The 23144-nt window shown below is 52.7% G+C and overlaps 8 protein-coding genes across 8 annotated transcripts; 4 read left to right on the top strand and 4 right to left on the bottom strand.

Moving 5' to 3' along the window:
• Positions 1–844: 844 nt before the first annotated feature.
• Positions 845–3234, top strand: LMH87_003334 (uncharacterized protein; the record flags this gene model as incomplete). The annotated part of the gene is made up of 3 exons (XM_056204805.1): positions 845–955; positions 1020–1281; positions 1334–3234. The coding sequence occupies 3 exons, from the start codon at positions 845–847 to the stop codon at positions 3232–3234; spliced, it is 2274 nt and encodes a 757-aa protein (XP_056048122.1).
• A 969-nt stretch (positions 3235–4203) lies between these two features.
• On the bottom strand, positions 4204–7497 carry LMH87_003333 (uncharacterized protein; the record flags this gene model as incomplete). The annotated part of the gene is made up of 2 exons (XM_056204794.1): positions 4204–5100; positions 5161–7497. 2 exons carry the CDS (start codon positions 7495–7497, stop codon positions 4204–4206), a joined length of 3234 nt encoding a protein of 1077 aa, XP_056048121.1.
• Positions 7498–8433: 936 nt separating this feature from the next.
• On the top strand, positions 8434–9958 carry LMH87_003332 (uncharacterized protein; the record flags this gene model as incomplete). The annotated part of the gene is made up of 2 exons (XM_056204782.1): positions 8434–8447; positions 8530–9958. 2 exons carry the CDS (start codon positions 8434–8436, stop codon positions 9956–9958), a joined length of 1443 nt encoding a protein of 480 aa, XP_056048120.1.
• A 181-nt stretch (positions 9959–10139) lies between these two features.
• Positions 10140–10830, bottom strand: LMH87_003331 (uncharacterized protein; the record flags this gene model as incomplete). The annotated part of the gene is made up of 3 exons (XM_056204771.1): positions 10140–10156; positions 10220–10356; positions 10751–10830. The coding sequence occupies 3 exons, from the start codon at positions 10828–10830 to the stop codon at positions 10140–10142; spliced, it is 234 nt and encodes a 77-aa protein (XP_056048119.1).
• Positions 10831–14724: 3894 nt separating this feature from the next.
• LMH87_003330 (uncharacterized protein) lies at positions 14725–15631 on the top strand (the record flags this gene model as incomplete). Its single annotated transcript, XM_056204757.1, has 5 exons — positions 14725–14833; positions 14890–14990; positions 15042–15098; positions 15153–15449; positions 15506–15631. 5 exons carry the CDS (start codon positions 14725–14727, stop codon positions 15629–15631), a joined length of 690 nt encoding a protein of 229 aa, XP_056048118.1.
• Positions 15632–15915: 284 nt separating this feature from the next.
• LMH87_003329 (uncharacterized protein) lies at positions 15916–16716 on the bottom strand (the record flags this gene model as incomplete). Its single annotated transcript, XM_056204746.1, has 1 exon — positions 15916–16716. One exon carries the CDS (start codon positions 16714–16716, stop codon positions 15916–15918), a length of 801 nt encoding a protein of 266 aa, XP_056048117.1.
• A 3131-nt stretch (positions 16717–19847) lies between these two features.
• LMH87_003328 (uncharacterized protein) lies at positions 19848–21097 on the top strand (the record flags this gene model as incomplete). Its single annotated transcript, XM_056204732.1, has 4 exons — positions 19848–19901; positions 20061–20128; positions 20286–20317; positions 20469–21097. 4 exons carry the CDS (start codon positions 19848–19850, stop codon positions 21095–21097), a joined length of 783 nt encoding a protein of 260 aa, XP_056048116.1.
• A 684-nt stretch (positions 21098–21781) lies between these two features.
• Positions 21782–22527, bottom strand: LMH87_003327 (uncharacterized protein; the record flags this gene model as incomplete). Its single annotated transcript, XM_056204721.1, has 2 exons — positions 21782–22008; positions 22125–22527. The coding sequence occupies 2 exons, from the start codon at positions 22525–22527 to the stop codon at positions 21782–21784; spliced, it is 630 nt and encodes a 209-aa protein (XP_056048115.1).
• Between the last annotated feature and the right edge of the window lie 617 nt (positions 22528–23144).

Here is a 23144-nt window from a genome sequence, read left to right as displayed (position 1 = left end):
TACTCCCCTGCACCCACTAGGAAAGACGGGAACTTGACGGGCCCAAAGTCTATTTCAGGGCCTTTGAGTGGAGAGAGGGAGGGCGAGTCTGAAACTGCCACTAGTTCTGTTTGGTAGATGGTGTCGTTGGACATTCGATTGGACTGAAAGACAGCGAGGCAAAGAGGCTTGGAGCGGGCGCGTTGTGTCGATGCGTCGTTGCCGTGACAACGCACCACGCGGGACTGATCGGCCGCCAAGGCTCTAAACAATGGACGGCAATCCGCCTTTACAGTGGCCTCTAGCGTCTGCGAAGCCCTGTAGCGATCGCTGGACAGCGCTGCATTGTGTTTTGCTGGTACCGCTGCCGCTATTGTTGGCGGGTTGTGTACATTCAACTTGTCCTACACTGGCCAGACCACAGCCATCAACTCTCCATTTTATTTCCTCTCACCAGATCCTGTCTCACAGCAGAACTACGTCGCGCAGCATCTTCATCACGACGTGGAATGACGAACCAGCGTGGCTTCTACTCATTCTCTTACCTACGACGCATGCTATGATGCTCTGACGACCACTCTATCTCTTCTCTTCTCTTCTTCCATTCTTGTCAACTTATCTCGCTCTCTGCGCACCCGCAATCGCACCTATCCCATCATTGTAAACAACAGCATTCCAGTCCTCTGCCCAACACCTCCCGACCGACAGAAACCCACGTTTTACTCCCCTCTTAACACGATTAAGTCTCGCATATCGGCGACTTTTCGGATCTGCGATTTTCTTTTGTTTCGCCCACCACCAGTCGCTGACATCACGCCCTCCGTCGCCTCTGCCCGCCGTGCAGGCGCACAACCTTCTGCCCACAATGGACACCAGCTACTTGGCCCAGCAGGTCAATAGCAGCATTGGACAGCTGCACAGCCTGTTTGACGAGATTGGCGTCCCGACTCATGACCGCCAGGCTCGCGAGTCCGAGGTGCGTATCCTGCCTGCGCGACATCGACACTGCTGTTGTTTGCTAACCCGTTGTTCTGCGACAGCTCTTCTCGGCTCTCTCCGAGGCCCTCAACAACCAGGTTCGCCTCGTTAATGCCGAAAAGAAGGAACTGGTTGATGAGGCAAAGACAATCATTACCAGAATCCGCGAGATGGAAACGTCGCTCGACGACAGCAAGAGCCGACGAGACTACGACACCGACGACATTTCAATAACATATCCCCTCAACCACTGCCTGCAAACCCTCAAGGAAAAGCATACCCAAATCGCTCGATTGCATAGGGAGCGCTTTGAGCAAGTAAAGAGTACGTTGAGCTGCTAATCCGCATACCGAGCACCTCGCTAATTGTCCTCCAGAGCTCGTCCAAGCACTCGAGTCGTACTCGTCGCATCTCGAGCCCACCTTTGTCCAGATTGCGCTACCACCCACAGGCCCAAACCAATCGATTCCAACCAACTTTGACCTTTCTCCTTCCTATGTTGACCGATTAGACCGCGAATTCACTCGTGTCTACGACGAATATACGCGCCGCATCGCCTCCGTCCAGTCGCTGGGCGACAACATCATCCAGCTATGGGCCGAGCTTGGCACCCCCCAAGCCCAGCAAGAGGGCGCCATTGTCAAATACTACCGTGAAGCGCCAGAGCAACTGGGGCTCCACGCGGAAGACCTCAAGCGCCTTCAGTCCAAAAAGGACCGCCTCGCTGACGAGAAGAAAAATCGTGAGAAGAAGCTGCGTGAGCTTAAATCGGCCGTTGAGGCGCTTTGGACCAAGCTTGGCGTCGACGAAGCCGAGACAAAGGCTTTTGGCAACGCCAACCGTGGTTGCGGCCTACGCCAAATTAATGAGTTTGAGGACGAGCTTGCTCGACTGAATGAGATGAAGCGCCAAAATCTGCACCTCTTTGTTGAAGACTCGCGCGTCCAATTACAAGCGCTGTGGGACGCACTGTACTTTTCCGAAGATGAAATGCTGGAATTCACGCCCGCCTTCTCGGATGTCTACAGCGATGCCCTTCTCGAGGCGCATGAGCGCGAGATTGCCAGATTGGAGGCTCTCAAGGAGCAGCGCGCTCCGGCGCTGGCCCTGATTGATCGCCACAAGAGCCTGATCAAAGAACGCGACGAACTAGCTACCTCGAGCCAGGATGCCTCGCGACTCATGCTGCGCGGACAAAAGGGCGAAAAGCGTGATCCTGGCAAGCTTCTGCGCGAGGAGAAGATGAGGAAGCGTATAGCCAAGGAGCTTCCCAAGGTGGCCGCCGAAGTCGCAAAGGTTCTTGAACGGTGGGAGGATGAATATGGCCGTCCATTTCTCGTGTTTGGTGAGAGATACCTGGACGAGTGCGACGACACTGGCTCTAAGAAGGCTGCGCCAGCGACCCGCTCCAAGACACCAGCCGGTGCACCACCTTCTGCCGTCAGGATGCCCAAATCTGCAAACAAGGCCAATATTGCCAAGTCCATCCCTCCTCGGACAATAACCAAGACTCCCACGGCCACGGGACCTAGGAAGGCTCCCACAACGACACAGTCTGCTGTGGCCAGAACTGCCAGTCCTACACGTAACGGTCGCACCAGCCCGTCGCGAATCCCCGCTCGCGCACCGCTTTCTAGCTTGAAGCACGGCAACAACTCGCCTGAAAGACCGCGTCCCGAATCTCGTGGCGAGACGCTGCGCAACGGCGCGCCGATGAGAGCACCACCTCCTAAGATGCGTGATCTCAAGTCTGTGCCGGAACTGCAGACACCCTCCAATCCGTACAAGGGCACAGGCCTGGGCTCGAAAATAGTTCGCGCAATTGAGCCGGAAGACGTGTACGAGGACAGACCACAGACATCGAGAGGCGGCCGGTACGACTCTCAGGACTCACAAGAGCGCTCCGACTATAGCGACGACCGATACGCCACCATTAGAGCTGGGCAGCAGTACGGGTACGGGTACGCGTCTGAGGAAAACCGGCGACAAATATCAAACACATCATCAGCGACGGCGGTTTCAGGGTCTGAAAATTGGGAAACGTACGACGATAACAGCGAGCCCGAACCCGATGCTTCAGACGCCTACTACGCTAAGCTGCGCGCCGCGCGGTGCAAGCGGCAAGAGCCCGAGTTTGGCCACGGCGCGGCACCGGGCCAGCCCAAACGCATGCGCGGCATACCGCCGCCCATAGGCTACACGGGCCCGGTGATGATTGACGAGGACGGCAACCGCATCGTTTCGGGAAGCGAATGGGGCGACTCTGACGTCTTTTAAGCGACAACGATACATAACCAGCCATGCCATTCGCCACCTGCTGAGATCCGCCACGACATGACACCAACGCAGTATGCATCTCACGAAATAGCAATCCCTTTTTTGCGACATTCTTCTCTACGCTCCTCTCTCTCTCTCTCTTTTTGTTGTATTTTTCCCCTTTCGTCTTGATCGCTCGGACCTGCGTACTGGGCTACGTATACATATTCTCGGTTTATTTTCTTCTTTTTTTAGCTGCTACGCTGTACTGCCACAGTGCGGCGAGGGAGGGCTTTTTTTTTTTTACATCTATTGCGACTTGGTCTTTGGGGGGTAAAAACCTTTGTTGAAAGGACGAATGCCCCCTTAATTTGTGTATACTGTTTGAAAAAAAAAGGGAAAGCGTATAGGTCAAGCCAATTCAACGCTCATGCGTATGCACTGGACTTGGCAGATTGTGGGGGATACTGACTCCCTTCTTTTCTTTTTTTTGAGGGGAATAGCAAAGGCGTTGGAACTTGTTCTTTTGTTTTTGGTCTCTGTGTGGATTGCGGTTTTTATTTTATCTTTTTTATCCTATCCAGGAGGTATATATAAACAATGTACAGCGTTGTTGACTTGACCATGTTCGTACTGCGTGACAGTTAGGGAGGGAGTCAGCTGTTGAAGTGCTCGCTGGAAGGATACTACAAACAGATCTGGAAGCTCTCCTTGATTTTCTTCAGAAGGCGTGCCCTTCCTATTTCCGTCAACTAATGGATCGGTTCAGTTGGTGCACATGTAAACTCCCAACGCCTCTCCGCTGATTAGTCAACAGCTAGCAGTGACAGACGAACACGGTGATCAACTGGATATAATAAAGTGCCCCCGCATCGATTCTATCCTACACACTGGGACCTGTTGTCAATAAATACATTCCTGGAATTTTTGCACCACGTCCCTGGCCCCCGAACCATGAAAATACATTGCCGCTTTACTTTGTAAACATCTTTAAAACGCCGTTGCCCCATCAGCATCCACGAGCCACAGCGCCGCCAGATCCTGCGCCAGTCCCAGGCGCAGCTTCCGCAGCACCTCGTCGCTCCTCGTCGACGCCTGCCACTGCTTGCGCCAGTCCCATCCCCTGTCAATCCTGCTCGCGCCCGCCACCGACTTGTGCAGCTGGCTCACCAGCGTCGAGCTGCCCGTCATCATGTAGCTGCTCGCCCCCAGGGCATTGGTCGACTTCTTCAACAGGTCGGCCGGTGTCGAGCCCTTCAGACCCTGCCCCGACGCGAGCACCAGGTTGAAAAACTCGTCGCAGGCGTCGTACACCCGCGAGCCCACTGTCTGCAGGTCCTCAATCGCCTTGAGAAGGATATCAATCTGCTCCAGTGAGACGCTACATGGCTTTTGGCCAAGGAATACCGTAGCTTCCCCTAGAAGAGCCAGTAGGAAATCTTCGCTGACTACGGCGTCTCGAGTGTCGTCATACAGACCGCCGCGAATATTGTCATCCGAGCTAGAGATGACTGCTACTAGTGCCAACGCAGCTTGCTTGCGCAGCGACAGAGCCTTGGAGGATGATGGGTCCTCTGCAGCATATTCGTCTCGTAGCTCGTAGAACTTGCGAAGCGTCGCATAACCACTCAGCATTCGGCCAAGCAATTGTGCTGCCTCCAGGTCCTGCTTCGCGCGTCGTTCCAGAGTCTCTGTGCGGCTGCGCAAAAGATTCTTGAGATCGCTATCCAGATCCTTCTCGGCTGGATAAGCTGTCGAGTGAACCAGCGAGTATGATGTGAGGAGGTTCAGCACCTCACGAACACGGTCCGTTTTGTGTGACAGGGCAAAATACCACAGTGCTTCACCGTAGCGATGCGATTCTTTGGCGAGGATATCCGCAAACGTCTATATTGCTGGTCAGTCTCCCACATCAATGAAGCGCGCATATGAAGTTTCGTCACATACCTCGGCCGTCTCTTCGGCAAAGTTGATCATGCCTAAATCATTGAGTATCCTCCACATTTTGTCTACAGTCGAGCTCGAGTTTTGGTCAAGCGTGGCCAGCAAGTCCCGCAAAAGCTCGCCGACAGTCTGCTCCGATTTTTCGGGGAGATCCATACGGCCGAGCACCTGAATCGCCATCTCCCAGCCATCGCGCTGCGGCGACAAATGCTCGACGCCAGCTAGTTCACGAGCGTAGAGCACCAGCGTCGTGTCCTTGATCCCTTGCTTCTCATCATCAGACGGCTGTGCAATTCCGAGGACAGCCAGGTCATCCATGTCGAGGCCATCTGCGGGCAAATCAGCCGCCACTTCCGTGTGCGGTAGCCACTCGCCGAGCGAGGCGATTTCGGCTACTGAACATGAAACAGGCAACGACCATATTCTAAGGCAGCCGATGACCGCTGTGACGTTGCCTTCGAATGCAGATGCAATGGCAACCTCCACAGGGTTCATTGTGTTGGGGTTCAGATCCGACTGGACGACCTTGTGGAAAGCAGCAGACAGGCGGTCCAGGTACTCATCAGAAGCGCCAAAACGACTTGTTGCGGGCGCGTTGAGCCGGCCCTGGGAGATGCGTAGATTCTTGCGCCGCTGTGTGTTGTCGTCCCACCACCCAAAGAGTCCCACTGTAGCCTCGCACCAATCCTGAGCAGTCTCTAGAATGGCTTCGTGATTACCGAGGACGATGCCAAACACCATTTGCAGATGCTCGTAAATATCCCATGGCAGCTGGCTGGACGCTTCCTTTGCCATGGTAGATATTGATTGAGCTTGGGAGTCGTAGCCGCCGTCAAAATCATCCATCTGGACATCGCGACCCTCTGCAAAGAGAGTGAGTCTGTCCAGTGCACCCTTGGCGCGTACACGGAAAAGCGTCCAGGCACTGTTCCAGATATCCCAGTCGCCAGTGGCGGCAGGGCACTGCTCCAAGGCCTCAGCTGTAGCTGCAGCAAAGCGTCGGACATTGTCAAGCGCCTTGCCGGTATATGCCTTTTCGCCACGGGTTCCCTTGCGCACATGCTCCCATCCGGCATTCCTCAGCAGAAGGGATGCACCACTCACGTTGCCTCGGAGCAGGGTGTTTCGCAATGTTTGCCAGAACAAGCTGTGGCATGCTGGACTGGGTTTATATCGGCTCATTTCGCGAGCCTGGTCGGGGAACAGGTTGTGACTCTCATCCATCCAGCTGAAGAGGACTGCTGGCAGTGGAAGAGTATTTTCCTGCTCGCAGTCGGGGGCGGATCGTGTGTGATGCATGCGAAGGATCAGATGCGCGATGTACGCGGCCTTTTCGAATGGTTCGGTTTGCGCTCCAGGGCCGATGGACGCAAAATCTTCTCCATCAGGCTGCGGAAGGGTATCTACGTAGTCGTTCCAGAGTTGGGTCAGGCGGTAGGAAATGTTGGCAAGAGAATTGTCCATCTTGTCCACATCTTCCTCAGCCCCAACACCGTCGTTGTAGAGACGGCAGACAAGATCTTCGTTGTCGACAATCAGATCGGCTGGTTCTGTCAAAGTGGCAGCATCTTGGCTCTTGTAAATATCTCTCGCAATCGTGCCGAACCGAAACTCTGTGTTTCTCGTGGATGTGCCAAAGTGGGCGGATGAGCGACGGAAAATATCTTCAGCTTCTTTTCGAACTCTCTTTGTGGCGGCAGGCGTGTTCAGCATTATCAAGTCGTCGCCCTCGCCGATAATGGGTTGGCCGTACGGTCTATCGTCGTGTCGCATGTTAAGGAACAAGTCACCTTGATCGGATCCATTGTCGTCCAGCGTAGGGTTGGCGTCCGCGGCCCGCTGTTCCCTCTCCATCTCCTGCGCAAGAAATCGTTCAATTTCGGCCTCCATTTCATCGCCATCAGCATCGGCGTCTTGGTATGCATCCTTGTGAGATGAGCGGAAGAGGCTGCCGCGCTGGGGAGGAAGCTCGTCTTCGCCCTCGGCGTCCATCTCCTCGCCTTCAGCATCCTCATCAAAGTTGAACTGCCGACTCAGACCAGACGGTCCGCGTTCGCGCCCTCGAATGGAGCGCCCAAGGGGAGCATTGCTAGTATCACTTCGATCGAACAGGGTGCGTCCAGCACCAGCGCGCATTATGGAGCTGCCGAGAAAGGAATCGGAAGGAGCTCCGGCTGGCGTGAACGAAGCTGCGGACGAGGGCGGCGGCGGGCCAGCAGGCGTTGTTGAAGGTTGGCCATCAATATAAGACATGCCATAGCCGCGCTGAGGCCGTTTCTCGGGCGTCGAGGGCGCACTGCTGGGTGGGCTGCTATCGGGGACCATGAATCGGTGTGCCATGGCTGCGAGTGCACGTCAGGCCGAGTGCAATGGCACAGAGGAATTGCGCGGAGAAAGGCTCGACGAAGGAAACGTGTGCTGGGCTGCTTGGCTCGAATCACACGTCCGGCACGTGTGAATGTATCCGCAGCATTCGCGGGCAAAAAAGTTGATGAAAGCTTTGGAGTTGACTAGCGTGGCGCGCCGAAAGCTCGATGTGGAAGACTTTGGCTGGTTGGTTGGTTGGCCAGGAACTGCTCTGCACTGTGGACCTCAAGGCCTGTGTTACTGGTACTGTGCTGATTTTGCTGACTGTACGACTGTGGCTGAGATGGCGGCGCTGCTGGGGCTGAGGCTGGTGAGTTGCTGCCTAGTTAGGGCACGTGATCTCGCATCAATTGCGCGTACTGCGCACAGACCAGTGGCGGTTTTTCTGCATGGCGCACCGCGACAGCCTGGTCTTTCCCCAAGCCGGCCTAGGGCGGGCGAGCTGGCCATGGCCGGGCCTACCCTACTGGTACACTGCGCCTGCACTGCGCGGGGGCCCAAAGCCCGGCCCAACAAAGTGCGCCCTTCTCGTACGCGCCCTGTGACTTGCTGCACAACTCCAGTCGAATTCGCATTCACGCACCCGCCCGTCTCATCTCAGCTAGAGACAGTGTAGGGCAAGCGGCTGCCCTTTTTTACTTTTCCTCTTTTTCCTCGGTCGTCCTGCTGCCCCTTACCTCAACGTCCCGCCTCAACGTCCCGCCTCGGCGCATTCACAGCAAACCGCGCGCCACCAAGCCTCGTTCGTGTGCCAGAGTGAACAGGTGGAGCGATCGAGACTGACTCTGCACGACATCCAAAACCTCGTCATCATTCTGCGCCGCTAGTTGGCCCCTGCGGAGTCTAATCCTGCCATCCGTGACACTGTACCTAGGCAGAAACCCCGGCCGTTTGCCAGCTGCTATATATATGAACACCCTCGAGTAAGCGCATTCCTGTCGCGAAGCAACTCGCACATCGATCCTCATTCCAAAACACGCGACGCTAACTCAAATCCCTCTCCAGCGTTTTGGTCACCGGTGCCGCGGGGATCCTGCTCGCGCACTCCCTCATCAAAATGATTTGCGACAGAGAGCCTCAGAGCTCTCCGGCACCAAGCCAGCCACAACGCGACGAGCGACAACCACAACCAACCCTTCGATGGAGGCCTGCCGTCAAACCGAAAAAGCCGCGAATTCGTCGCCCCCATCGAATTGCGCCAGGCTCCGTCCTCGATACCTTGCGACGCAACTCTGGCACTTCTTTGTTTGTGCGCCCGCTCTGCTGGACGGATCAGCATGCGCAGCTCCTCGGCATCCAGTTCAACGAGCTTCCGGTTTGCGACACACCCATGCCCGTGAACGAGCCTGGTTCACCGCCTTCCAAGGGGCACATGCAGCCCTCGCAAACAATCATGACGCTCAGTGACACGCTCACAAACATTCTGTCGCACAAAATTGCTCATCCGCTGGTGGTGTCCAACGCGGTGCGCACAGTCATGTCGACGCTATGGCCCGCTTGCTTCCAATTCTCGTTTCTTGTTCCGGAACTGCACCTGTATTTCGGAGACAAAGTGTACCGCGAGGTCGCGAGAGCCCAAATCATGTGGACATATCCTGGCGGCAGTTATCTACCGTCCCAAAACTCCCTTGATTCTTCGCAGTCGACACAATTAACAGATTCTCACCACGCATCACCATCACAAGAGTCTTCGACTCCTCGCAGGCACAGGCTCACTGGCCAGCCCATGATTTGCTACATGGGCAAAGCGCAGTTGGCGTCTATACGCAGAAACATGTTTCGCATCATGCCTGGTCCGAACGGACAGTACAATGAGCCCGTGTATCGCTTACAGCAACTGCGTTCCAAGAATTTCGAGCCCAATAATCCCGACGAAGATTCTCATATTGCGGGCATCATGCTTGCTATGGCACAGAAGCATTTCTATTCAAACCCACGTGTCTTGGCCATCTTTCGTAAAGGAATCTCGCCAGCCGTGGACGCCAGGCCATTTTGCGATCTGAAACTACGCCTCATGACACACGACACTGAGCGAGCCGAGTTCATTGTCTATACGGGCCATATGACGACGACCTTTTTGGAACGCTTCCGACGGCCTCACAGGATGCCTCCTGCCACAGACTCTGACGAAGAAGATCTTGGTTTGAAGATTGACTACGTCCGCGTCCCCATCTGGCCGATTCTCGGACTCCGCGAGCGACTCGGAAAGGCCTTGGGAGAGGATCTAGTGGGTTCCTTTGACCCAGAAGCCATGGAAACATGGGAAGAAGATGGCGTGGAGGCCCCCAAGTCCAGCGGCAGCAAGCGGAAACGAACTGCTCTTGCTGAAGTTGTTAACAGAAGCTTCGAAGAGTCAGAAGAGGATCAGTCTTCTCCCACCCGCAACAAGAAGCAATGCGTGCGGCAAGGTACCCCGGTACAGGCCGCGGCGTAGGCTTTTGTCTCGCCCTGCATTGCGTGGCGATGAGTCAGCCTTTCAGGACGACTATCTCTCGGGTCTCCTCTATCTAATGATTTTGGATGTCCCTAACCTAATGATTTTACGTGAATGACTTGCCTTTTTTGTGTGTGGATATAATGGCGCGGTGGCTTTTATATCAGTGTGGTCTTTAATATCAAAGCAGTCCGGCGTCTACCAAAGGTTAGACGTCAGCGCGGTTCTGTATATATGAAATTACTTCTTCACCGTAAATACCTTGCTCTTTTTCTTGGTGATGACATGTGCTGTAGCTCCATACTCGTATCACTTCTACCCCGAGCGTCGTGCACTCCTGAACACCCGCCTGCAGATCTTGTCGCAAATTAGGCGTAACCGTCTTCAAAGCGCTCCGACTACAACTGAAAAGAAAAGCAAGGATCACGGTCAGATGATTGCTTCTGAATTGCACTTGTCGCCAATGTTGACCGACAGCCGATGCCAAGGAAAAGCGCACAAGCCTCTTTTCGGCAGTCAGTTCCCAATCGTCAAGTCATCCACGAAAAGCCCGTCCGCACAAGACGAAGCTTCTTGGAAGAGGCTATACACAGGCTGCGCCTCCTCGTTGCAATTTTTTCTTTAAAAAGCAGCCCGCACTTGCGTCCTCTACGAAGCCCTACGTGCCTTGGACTTGTTTGTGGACTGATCTCCAGATGCATTCGAGACCCGCCGCGTATTATACGGCGCTCTCCACACCTTCAATCTCTGACAGATGTAACTGCCGCAGCGGGACTTCCCCATAGTCCTTACCATTCGTTAGCTGCTTTAAACTTCTTGACCACTGGCAGGCCTGCCTCGCGGCCCGATGACCCGAGCTGGCCGAGCATCATCGTGACATGCGGCGACCTGGCTGCGCCCTGCTACATGCATGCAGACGGCGATTGAATGGTCTTCAATTACCGAGACGGCAAAAAATACCTGTTGAGATACGAGATCACTGTTCCCATTACGCCTCTATAATCTCTTGGGGCGGGTTCGCAATGTTGCCACGATCATGTCCTGCCGGTCGCTGCATTTGCGTACAGTAAGACGGCAGTTGAAGAACACGCCATTCTGGAGGCGCGCCTAGCACCGGATCGCGTGACTTGGGACAATCGGAGTAGTGCTTTCTGTGTAGTGATCGTGAATGCGGAGCGAAAACTGAAGACCCGCCTCTGTTCGTTCCCTCGCCGCCCCCCGCGCAAGCGCTGAATTTGGCTTTGCCAAAGCTCCACGTATAATACATCCCATCTACTAAATTTTAGCAAGTCGAGATTAGGAACTCTTATTAGTCGCAGATCTACACAGGTAATGCTTTGAGCGACCTCTTCATCCTTCCAAATCGCTGATCCAAGTCCGACGTGGCATCTGAGGTTGTCACGAGGCGTGCATCGTCCGAGGCAGAGGTGCACGAAAGAGGATTGTGGCGCGGTACTGGCCGAGAGGATCGACCATTCAATACAGTAACATCGATTCATGCTAGTACGGACACACTATCAGCCTCATGTCTGCTGTTGCCATCACTAGCTGGCCCTGCTGGTGGTGTGTGGAATTCTCGGAGAGCACCCTTCCGATCCCTGTCGACTGTCAACTTTATAAAGCCGTAGTTAGGCATCTCGATTCTCTGCCCCGCATCTGATATTCCAAAGACATGGGAGACCAGCCTAGAGAGTGCACTGACTTTGAGTTTTGGTCTAAGCCGCCCTGTCAAGCAGCGCCACATCGCCGAGTGCCGTACAAGTCCGGTAAAACGAACGCAGCGGGTCGTTCTACTGGCTGGGTCGGAACGCTTTGACATTGGAAAGAGTATGGCCGGCTCTCGTCAGCCGCAATGAAGAATTCGTCTCTTTGTCTATTAGTCGATGCTGCGCGGCGCCAGCTGCTGCCTCTGCTGGCCTCTGCCTGTTCTACAAACACCGTTCACGGCGCTAATACCCTCGACGCGCCATGTATCTTCTTTACTATCGCAGTCTATTCCCAGGACGCATTCAAGAAAGACGGAATGTTCTTACGTAGTCGTAAATCTGGCCCTCGTGTGTGCTCACACAGTCAGCTAACTGGAGTATGCTCGCGCTGATTTACCTCAGAAACGTAACTTTTTTTGTAGATATACACATGTCGAGTTTCATGAACAGAACCGACTCTCTTCGGTCAATCGTTCCGACATCATCCGACCTTTTCGGTAAGGATCCGAAACGCGGTCTTCGTGGACACCTTTGGCTGTCCACATCAGACCAGGGCCTCGAGCAGTCAAAGGCCGACGTACGATGTGTCATCAGCAACAGTTCAGTTTGCGAGCCTACCTTTTCTGTGGCAATCGGGATTGTTGAATCTTTTCGGCATTTCGAGAGTACATGGGTAGAGCGATAATACGGTTGGTAGTATATGACCCCCCGGTAAACTAGATGCGTTGGAAGGTTGGGCATTGCTTCCTGGGGCTGCTCCTAACGTTTTTGGGCATGTCTTGCGATCGGCATTTGCGGTCGAAGGTGAGTAGGCCTTGTTTGCGACAATTTGTCTGATTGGAACATCATCGACTCGAGTGAGAAGCGAAAGTATTTAAGGACCTTTGTCCTCCTCGACGAAAGAGAAAAAAAGATCATCGCCTCCTTCAACTAAGACTACAATCAAACCACAACTACCCAAGTACTCTTCTCTCTCAAACCAGCCAAAATGAAGACTGCCATCGCTTTCGTCATGGTCCTCGCCGGCCTCGCTGTTGCTGCCGATTCTCCTGCCGGCACCCCGGATCTGGAGGCACGATTCTGCCCTGTTGGAAAAACCTGCTCTAACGATAGGGTAAGCACATTTTAGAAGATTGAAGCCTTAAGAGATCGTACTAACAAGTGAACAAAAGCAATGCGGATCATGCTCCTGCAACTCCTGGAAGGGAACTTGCCAGCAGTAATGGGTTGATGAACTTGCTGTGTTCTTTGCTACGTTCTAGGAGGGGCACGAATGATGCTACGACTAGTCCGCCGTCAATTGCAAAAATGGGAGAGTCGCTGCGCAGTCTTCCGGTTGCGTGATATAGACTCGCCAACAGCTTACGGATTGGTACTGCAGAGTTCCATCACATAAGAAAACATTGGGGTTGATTCATCGCTACTCAGTCTCGTAAAGTAGCGACAAGACAAGAGAATTTACCTTGACGAATGAAGCTTTGTTTGAGTGACTTAAATCTATTGCACGGACTTGCAGCGTCGTTCATTCGCATCTGACTGACTCTAGAGAGCAAAACTACCCGGGGAGACGGTAGCTTCGAGAGGGGATTTGCTGGGTCAATAAAGGCGGTGATTGACAAGTAAGATTCCCAGATGCAGCCGCGCCATGCCATTAATAGAACATTAAACAACGGTGGGAGTCGATGTTGCTGAAAGCTGCGTTCACCGTCTCAATCTTTAGTTCTGCTGTTTTGTCCCCCGTACTACATTTTTAGATTTGAAGCACCAACTCGTAGCCTCTTTTGCCCGATGCCGCTTGGAAAAGACAGCTCCAGCAATGTCTCGTTTCCATTAATTGACTCGTACAGGCAACAAAAGACCAGTACAGTGCTACTTCAGCTCCTCGCTCGGGAAATTAGTCAATGGTTCACTGTATTTGGTTGTCCTCACACGCAGATAAAAAGAAAAGAGAGAGAGGGAGACAGAAAGGGCAAGAGAAAGAAAAAGGGCTCTGGTAGTTCTCTTCCCTATCTGTAGCTCGCTGTGATATAGCGCGCTCAGTGTTCACTAATTTACGTTGCGTTCTATTATTAGCGCCGAGGCTAGCATTGGCGACTGACGAAAAGCCAGCCAAGAGTTTACTTGTAGGTAGGATTCAGGCACGAGCCTGAAATTGGTTGAAAAGACAGGGTAACAAAAGCCCCCGGGACAATTCCCCGTTTCTCAACGCTGTCACCTGCATTCCCCGCCGTTGTCAACTGCTTCTTCCGTGCGCCACATCCCATCCCGAACACCAGTAAAATCCCGGTAGCGACACCGCGAACAAGGTGCCCAGCTTTGTGGAGATTGCCATTCGGAATGGAGCACCAGTTCATCACCCAAAGCTCCGCCGAAATGCGATGCGGACTTTGTGTTCCTTTCGCCGGGTAGACAACGCCAATATTGGGACTAGGGTCAGATTGGCAACCCGGCCGCTCAACGACCCGAGTGCTTCGGCCTCGTACGGTCGGACAGCTAGCTACCAATAATTGCGTGGCTTTCCGTGGTTGCGCTAGCAGTATCCGCTAACTAATTTAGTTCTTCTCCGCGATTTCGCTGTCCAAGTTCCGGGGTGCAGCGGCCTGAATGGGGCAGGTAGGCCCGGTAGGCAACTAAACCAGTGATCCTCGCATCGCCACCCTTCCGCGGAGCATCATGGTATTTGCATTCACGTATTTGACAACTTCTGTGACGATTTTGAGAGTTTCCAAATGCGGCACAACTACCGGATGACTTTGAATGCAGAGATATGGGATCTTGATACCGTGCTGCTCCAACTGATGATCTCACAGACCAGTAAAAGTGAAGCCGATTCGAAGCTTCAACCACGCCACCGCCGTAACATTTACCCACTCCAGAAGCGCAAATTGCGCTAACACTGCGCGCCGCAGTGATGCGCATTGCCATACCCCGCAAACCGAGGACCAAACCTCGGCTGCGCCTTGCGGCTTAAATACGGCCATTGCCCGTTCTCGTGTGGATATATGTAGTCTTTCCTGTGTCTGTCTTTCTTCGTGTAATTGCCAAGTTCTCTTTGCAAAGATGCTTGCTTCTCTCGCCGCTGCGCTTGCCCTGGCCTCGACTGCTTCGGCAGCCGCAATTGATGCGTGTGGCGCACCCCCAGCCACGAGCTCGCCATGTTCTTCTTACAGTAGGGACCAATCAATGCTCAGGAGACAATCTGGTTTTAGCTAACGAAGTGGAAAGCTATAATCAACGCACGCGGCACCACTGAGCCTCAGGGCGAATCGGTCGGCTTCCTGACTATGAACAAGAACGTCATGTCTGAGCGTAGTGGCGGAAAGATTGTATGTAGCGGGCCTCTTTCAAAACGAGCAGATGAAACTGACATCGCCTAGTATAATGTCGTTTATGAGGCGGCTTGGGATCAAAACAGCAAACCGGGAACCAAGGATGTAAGTCAGTTTAAAGTTCCGCTGCAGACCTGCGAAACTAATGATTTGCTTCAGTTGATCAACCAGGTCGGCAAAATCCTCGGTCAGGACGCATCCGAATGCATCATTCTCGAGGGATACTCCCAAGGAGCGACCGTCGTCGTCGATGCTCTGCGCCAGCTCACGGGCGCCAGCTTTGATGCTGTCAAGGGCGTTTTCCTTATTGGCGACACAAGGCACGAGCCGGGTCTTGCTTGCAACGTGGACATGCAAGGCGGCGACAAGACAAAAGATACAGCAGGTCTCCTATACGAAGATGGCAACGGTATTCCGCAAAACTGGGTTTCTAAGACGCTGGATGTCTGCAACGTTGTAAGTATTATGCTGCCATCGTGGCCGAACGAACCCACGACTAACATTCGCATCAGGGCGACTCCGTATGCGACCGCGATTCTGGAAACGGCACTACCATTACGGAGGAACATCTGGCCTATCCTGGAGATGCTGGCGTGCAAAACATGGGAACTAAATTTGTGCTGAAGCAGCTCAGTTAAGCAAGTGCACAATGATCCTGAAAACTGTATATATAAATATGTATATATACGTTGAAGATATAGTCTTCCATACACGATATTCTACCTACTACTGGGGTAAATTCCTTCCTCGCGCGATCGCACTTTCTCACTTCCATCATCGTGAATGGCAACGGGGTACTGCGCACTACATCATGCTCAACACAAGGATTGATGCGAATGTCAATATAGGTCAGAGAAATATAGCTTTAGTTAACCGATCGGATGACAAGTATTGAGGTCATTCCTGAAGTATCGAGATGCCATCAGGATGCAATGGATGCCCGGTACGACGCCAGATCCAGCAGCGACCAAACTTGCTTGATACGGCCCTGCTCGAGCTGATAAAAGGCATGCTCACTGAACACGGCACCATTTCCTGTAGGCGCGATGCCTCGGAATTCTTTGGTGGGCACACCAGTGAAGCCTAGACGCGCCGCTATCTGCTGATCCTTCTCGTTGACAATGAGCCGCTCGATTGTGAAATGGAGTCCTGAGATTTCCTTGAAACTAGACTCTATCATTTCTCTATACTCGTCTCGACCGTACTTAAGGTAGTTGTGCGTTACCATATCCTGACAAAACTCATCGAAATGTTCACGCATAGTGAGCGCATTGATGGAGTCGATGTACTCAGTGTAGAACTTGCGCAGGTCGGGACTCTCAGTTTTCCCGGCCCGGAGGCTCACTTTGAACTCTTCATCCGACCCCAGGTCCGGACAATTATTTGTGTCTGCGAGAGTTTCGATAACGGAGATCCTGTCGCCGACGATGGTGAATAGCGTCTGCTCGGTCCACTCTTCGCCTTGATTGAGCGGCTCAGGCGAGCTGGGGAACGTATAGCGTGCTGCAATGTCGGCTGAACTGTCGTCAAATATACACAAATCGAGGCGCGCAGTTTCAAATTTATCTTTTTGGAGTTTCTGTACGTATGCATGCGCCGTCATGCTGCTGCGATTCACGATGACGTCGGCAGCCAAAAAAGCCTCCGCACTGTGCCAGTCGCCATTCTGAATGGCCATAGCCCACTCGTAAAAAGTTTGCTGGAATTTCTTTGAGTTTTCCATCGTAGAGAGGCAGGTTCCAGATTAGTGCATAGAGAAATTAGAGGGAGGTATGAAGGGGGGAAGCCGGACCTTCATTCGTGAGTTTGCTTACAGCGTCGCGATGACTAATTATTCGATGACAAAGCAGAGCAATAATTCAATCACGGCAGGCACTTGACGGACTAGAATTATAATGGGCTTTACTTAAATTAAACTTGACTGCAGACGCTACAAATCTTGGTTGTGGCTTTGTTCGTACATAAAAGGCGCCGTAGCGGTGCGAGAGGCATCACATTCATGACGTCCCATCGCCGCTCGGAAGAAAAGCATCAATGAAAAGACGAAGACGCAGAACTTTTTTGAAATTATGGACCATACATAAGGCTCTGCTTCTATCAGTAAGGCCGCGATTCCGAAGCGCACAAAGGTACACCATGAGCACCACGGACACAAAGGTCTGCGTATCGCTGCGCTGGCTCTGAGGGGCAATGCTACAGTGCATCAGCAAGATGAAAATTAAATGCAGGGTGTATTCCTATTGATCACGGCGCACTTGGGGATCACAGGTGCATCCCGGGTGCAGTCGTGCAGACTGAGAGGCAAAACCGCCGGCAGCGTCAGACAAGGAATGGACAGGCAATCAATACTGAATACGAAGGATAGTATGGCAAAGGCAACAACCTTTCCCCTTCATCATGTATAGCGCAACTTGCCCGGTCTATTTGCTGGCGCAGGCGACGCTGATCCAGCGGCGGCCGAGTGGCCGCCGCTTTTCGCATGCACCGTACTTCCGGTACAGCCTGGAGACCAAGGCGCCATCAGCGCAGTGATCATTGAGTCTCAAAGTGGGTTGGGAAACATTAATAAGTTCCGATGGCAGAGGTTACGCCCCTCCCTCTGTAAGATCAGTCTGCAGTGTCGATGGCCCACCCTATAATACGGCGTAGTAACACACGATGCTCATAGATACGTCTACGCACTAAGTACCAAAGTCTCTGTAAGAGAGAGAAAGAAGAAAATTAGGAAAGGACCGGGGACTACGCCGTAGGCAGGAAGCAGAATGCCAAGGCTCGCCCATGGTAATCGCTGTTGGGGTTATGGATCCTTTCAGCCGGAGATTAGAGACGCCGAAAATGAAACATAGATGCACTTGGTGGGCACATTTATGCATGAAAGCATCGGCATTACGAGAAAACGACACGGTGCGCGATGGAACACGTTTGAAAGTAGTCAAGCCACACAGGTAGCACGTGGCTTACCAGTATCCAGGGACAATGCCCATTGGCAAACGAGGAGTCAAGAAGAAAAAGAATATCACTGAAGTAGCTTCCAACTACTTTGGTAACGGACTAAAAAGTTTGTTTTGTTATCATGAGCGCTAACGACGAGCAAGAAGCGCCATTACACCGAGTGAAGAAGGTCAGGTAACGATAACCAAAAAGAAGCTAACGCAATGTTCAAACTAAATCACAGGCGGCATACTAAGCACATACGCCATGGATCTAATCAGAAAAAAAGACGAGATGGACTCTGTTTCGCCATGATTGCTAACATTTACTGGATGGCAGCACTGGCCAGGTAAGGCCCGTCAACAGCTTCACCGAGTCATGTTAAGCATCTACACTAGCTTTGCTGAAACTAACAAATACAGCGTCAAGGGGGTGAGACAAAAGCAGAACACATAGTCAATTCATAAAAATAGCTATAGAAGCTATTTCAAGTCTTTTGAGCTGTCCTAGACGACAATATGGCGGCGCGGTAGCTAAGGATACTACGAAGATAGCCGTATATCTTCTTGTAATCAAATTGGACGGACGCTAGCGTCGTAATGCCAGGATGGCCGAGTGGTTAAGGCGGTGGTTTTAAGTTTCTTTTATACTTAGCTCACCACTATCGAGAGATTCCAGGGTTCGAACCCCTGTCCTGGCAGCTAATGGACTTTTTGCACAGCGCCCTTACTTTTTTGTTCCTTTGAAGGCTTTGTACAAGGGCTTGACGGAGCTAGCAGCATTGTCGTTTTTCTTTTCTTTTTTTCGCTAAGCCGCGGCCGTTCTCCATTGTTTTTCTGCCATGGTCCTCGATGGCAAGGCAACCGTTCAGGCAAGCACTACACCAGAATTACCAAAAGGAGCTGTACACTTAGAGAGTACGACAAAAAGTTCGCATGTTCAGAGAGAAATGAAGTGTTATAAGTAGGTGGGTATTAAAAAGCGCCGAGTGTGAATAAGCGATTTGTCTCAGTGCCAGTTAGAGAAATCGGCATAGGTAGCCGTTTTGCCATTCAGGCATTCTCTGTTTATCGGCTGCTCGTCGCGCGCGAGTACTCGACCAAGCAGTGGATTGTATAAAAGCCGTGGTGTTTTTTTAAGTAACCATTTGCGGCGAATCGTGAGACGTATAATAGCAAAGAGGCAATCATGTCGACAGGCCCTGCGGAAGCCACCCCTCAGACCGCTGTGCTGTTCTCATACCGTCGCATATGTGACACAGTGTCACACCCAACTGCCGCCCATTATCGTTATATATCCGGTGAGTGAGGCGGAAGAAATTGTGTTGCACGGGATTGCCCATGCAGCCGGTCGAAGGGTGTACCTAGCGATGTGCCATCGCTGAGGCCCGTAGCATCCCGTATGGGTTTCCAGAGCTCGTAAGCGTATCTCCACGGCTGATGTATATCTCATGCCTACCAAAAAGTCATTTCCAGTGTAATTTGATGTTTCTTTTCTCATGTTGAGTCTTCTTTGGCTTTCTCAATAATTCTCTGGCGGAACTAGGAAGCGACGTTAGACAAGCCCTAAGCTACGCAAACCTGCATAATGCATCACGCTCGGACTTTCAGCTACTTAAGAGCAGATGTCCCCCACGAAAAAAGCACGAGATTTCCCTCCTTCTTTCATCAGACTTTGTGGTACCGTTCCACAAGCTCAACTCTAGCAAAATACATCCAGTCCTATTCCGCTCCCATCCCCGCAGCATTGTGAGCTTAGTGTTGCTAATCTACGTGGTACAAATTGCACATATACATTTCCAAGGCAGCTCACCGTCTATATCATAGCATAGAGATACCATGGATACAAGTCCGCCATGCAGGAGGGGTATTCCCATAGCTACTTATTCACACCTACGGTGTGACTGGTCAAGGCGAGCACGGCATGCTTGTCGTCCTCTTGTCGCTGCAAGGGAACGCCGGTAGCCAAGACTTGCAGGTACGACTTCCTTTCCAAGAGCAAGTGAAAGTTCAGTATGAGTCCTCAGAGGCGAGCGAGCGCCGTGGTCCATGTATGCTGCGTCTGGAGCTTTTCCTGTGCTTGGGGTAGAGCCTACGCGCCTCACCTCAACAACGATTGTGCAGTGTTACAGACAAGATAGGACGACATATTGGATGGCGTTACCACTGCATGCTTACTTTCTTTGAAGTAGGATCTGACTCAACGTATGTCCTGATTCATAGTATCGTTGCCGTGTCGAGTATAAGAACCCAGCAGGATGGTGCCGAGAGGGAGGGGCATTGCTTGATAGGATACTTCCAGCTTTATCCGGTGGAAAACATCCAAAATCCCGAGCTAAGCTAAGATAACTATGTCTTCAAGCCAGGATATGAATACCGCAGACAGTCCAAGCAGTAAGTTCCGCATTTGACCTGACCACCCCCTCCATCCATGAAAGACGACCGGCAGTATGGGACTTGGGAGAATCCTCCTCATTTTTACAAAGCCACCCCACTACATAATCTGAATAATTCAAACTTGAGCTGACGAACTTGCTTCATCTAGGTGGGCTGCCTCAATCCGAAGCCGTCAGACAACCGAGCCCCGAACCTGACCCCGAAAATGAACTGATCAATCAGATGCGTGTCGAGAACCAGCGCAACCGACTGATAATTCTCCGACTGGGTGGTGAGAACGAGCGCAAAGATCACTTAATCCTCCAACAAGCCGAGGAGATTCGCTTCATGGCTCAAGAGAACCGCGACAAGGATAGAACCATCCAGCAACAGGGCGGCGCACTCGATCGTATCACTCGCGAAAGAGATCGAGCTATCTTAGAGAGCGGTCTGATTGCCATCGAGAAAAACGAAATCATAATTGAGAATAACCAAGCAATCCTCGCGAAAATCGAGGCTGTCCTCGAAAGGAATCAGCTTGCCGATCGGCTTCGTCTGTCAGTAGCGTTGCCCTTGCGTAAGGAGAACATGCAGGACAACACGACGCAGGGCACTCACACGGATGAGCGCCGCTTCTCCATGGAAGATGATCCGGTGTCGAGGCTTGGGTGGCAACTACTGCAACCACCCAGCCGCACAGGCGCCACGATTCCGTGCACGTTCGTGGGTTATAACCCCGTGATACAATTTCACGTACCAGAGACATCAGAGACGTCCGAGGAGCAGCGGCCGCCATAGGTCACGGCGACATGTGGTTTTTCAAAGTTTCTCCTTCCGCTCGGCTATGTAACCACTTACTCTTGGTTGTCGGCCGCAGCGTTTTCCTTGGCATGGTTTTTGAAGCGATGGTTCTCTGGCGAGGTGTTGCCGGTTTGGTGCCTGCCCAGGCAGAGTTGACATGCTGAAGAGAGGAAAGAAAACATGGTGCGGATACTCTGCTGCTACTTATCGAACACAATTCTATACACATCTTTCTAGACTCTTCCTGTCCGGTGCTACACGCGGCTCTTTCCCGTGAGCTCCCAGGAGTAGCGGCAGACAGGCATGCCCGTGCCGCTCTCAATATGAAGTCTTTTACAATCCTTTTCAACTCGGCATGGTAAGCGTCTTGCGAGACTTCACACCAGTATTCCGAGGTGTATCATAGCTGTACTACGTCTGGCAGTGATTGGCATTGGACGAAGAGCACGAGGAGTGTGTGAGTGGTGGAATGCCATGAAATTGGCCATGCGCATGAAATCCACGTCTAAATTGGTCGCGTGTACATTGCGGTCGCGGGTTGATTCATGACAGTATCGTCAGAGATGCAGACGCAGACGCAGGCGATGCTATATATTAAACACAGTGTTCCGGGATTAATTTCTTAATCGCAATATCAACTGCATGGGCCGTCTCAGACAGAAACGTCTAGCCGCTTCTCACTCAAGCTCTCACTGGCGCGCGCAACATCGGCACGAACTCCTCGCTCGTGCGCACCTCGTCCGGCTGCTGCACGTAGCCCACGCGCTTATACAAGCTGACAGCGTCCGCGTCCGCATCCAGATACAGCGGCAGGCCCATCTCGTCGGCCATGGCATTCACAAACTGCAGCAGCGCCATGCCGTGGCCGCGACGCCGGGCCGTCGAGTGCGTCATGATCACTTCCAGAACTGAAATTCCCCACCGTCCGTCAGCAAAAAGGACAGCTTTAGAAAAAACAAGAAGGAAGGAAAAAGAACTTTCAAAACGTGCTCAGGAAGGGGGGGGGGGATTCATTCAAACATACAGATCTGAGGGGCGTCGCCCAAGACAGCCTTGTGCTGCGTCTTCATGGGCACGAAAAACGCATCCAGCTTGTCCGTGCTCATGCCCGGCAGTGGCGCACCCCATCTATCCTGCCACGGGCCGTAGATCTCGGCAGCAGCGTCTCTGTCCTGCGCGACATGCAGCAAGCACGCTGCTGTCGGGAGGCCAGTCTCGTCGCGGACCAAGACAACGCGCGTCTGCAGGCCAGACTGGGCCAGCGCTCCGGACTGGAGCAGCGCGCCGCGCTGGACGAAGCCGGCCCATGCCGCCATGGTGTACGGCTCGGGGAACATCTCGAGGAATTCGGGGCTGTCAAAGGCGTTGAGCTGGAGGGCGCCGAGAGTGGGCACATCGGCCGGAATGGCGTTTTCCACCTTGGCCATGGCAACGGGCTGTTCTTGTGCTGTAAAGTTCTTTTTTTTAATAGACCTTTTTTTAAAGAGTTTCGACCCAGTCAATCGTGACTATAAATTGTCTATGAGACAGCTGACAGCCGAGTAAACGAGGACGCTCGGGAACGGTTGAGATGTGTACGCGAGAAAAAATAAGTCCGCCTTGGGGGGGGACAGACAACGAGACGAGGGTGAATAATACAGTTCACGATAGATCGAACAGCACGAGCGGGCGAAGCGCGCCGCATGTCGGTCCCTCTGTCAGCCCAGACAGTCTCTGCATTAATAATTGGATGCACGGCCCCCTCGCCGACGCAGCCTGGTGAAGACGGAGCCCCAGGAGCCTAAAAACAAGTGTGCCAGGTATAGCGCAGAGATGTGTGGCCGTGACGGAGACATTGTGCAGCAGGCTGAAATAACGGCTCTCATTTGTAAGCTAAGGCTCACTGAGCCGCGCAATGCGTTGGGTGTGGTGGAGTTGCTTGCTTCAGATACCAACTCATGTAGTTGTGCGCAAACATGCCCGGCGTAAAGCTTAGTAGTCTGCCAGTATTACTTGCCGAGGGCTTGCCACGTGCCATCATACAGTCAATGTGTTATGTAATGGA

The sequence above is a fragment of the Akanthomyces muscarius genome, chromosome 2 (assembly GCF_028009165.1).
Source record: "Akanthomyces muscarius strain Ve6 chromosome 2, whole genome shotgun sequence".
Classification (NCBI taxonomy): Eukaryota; Fungi; Ascomycota; class Sordariomycetes; order Hypocreales; family Cordycipitaceae; genus Akanthomyces; species Akanthomyces muscarius.
Note: the sequence above shows the minus strand (reverse complement) of the source record. Positions and strands in the feature narration are given on the sequence as shown.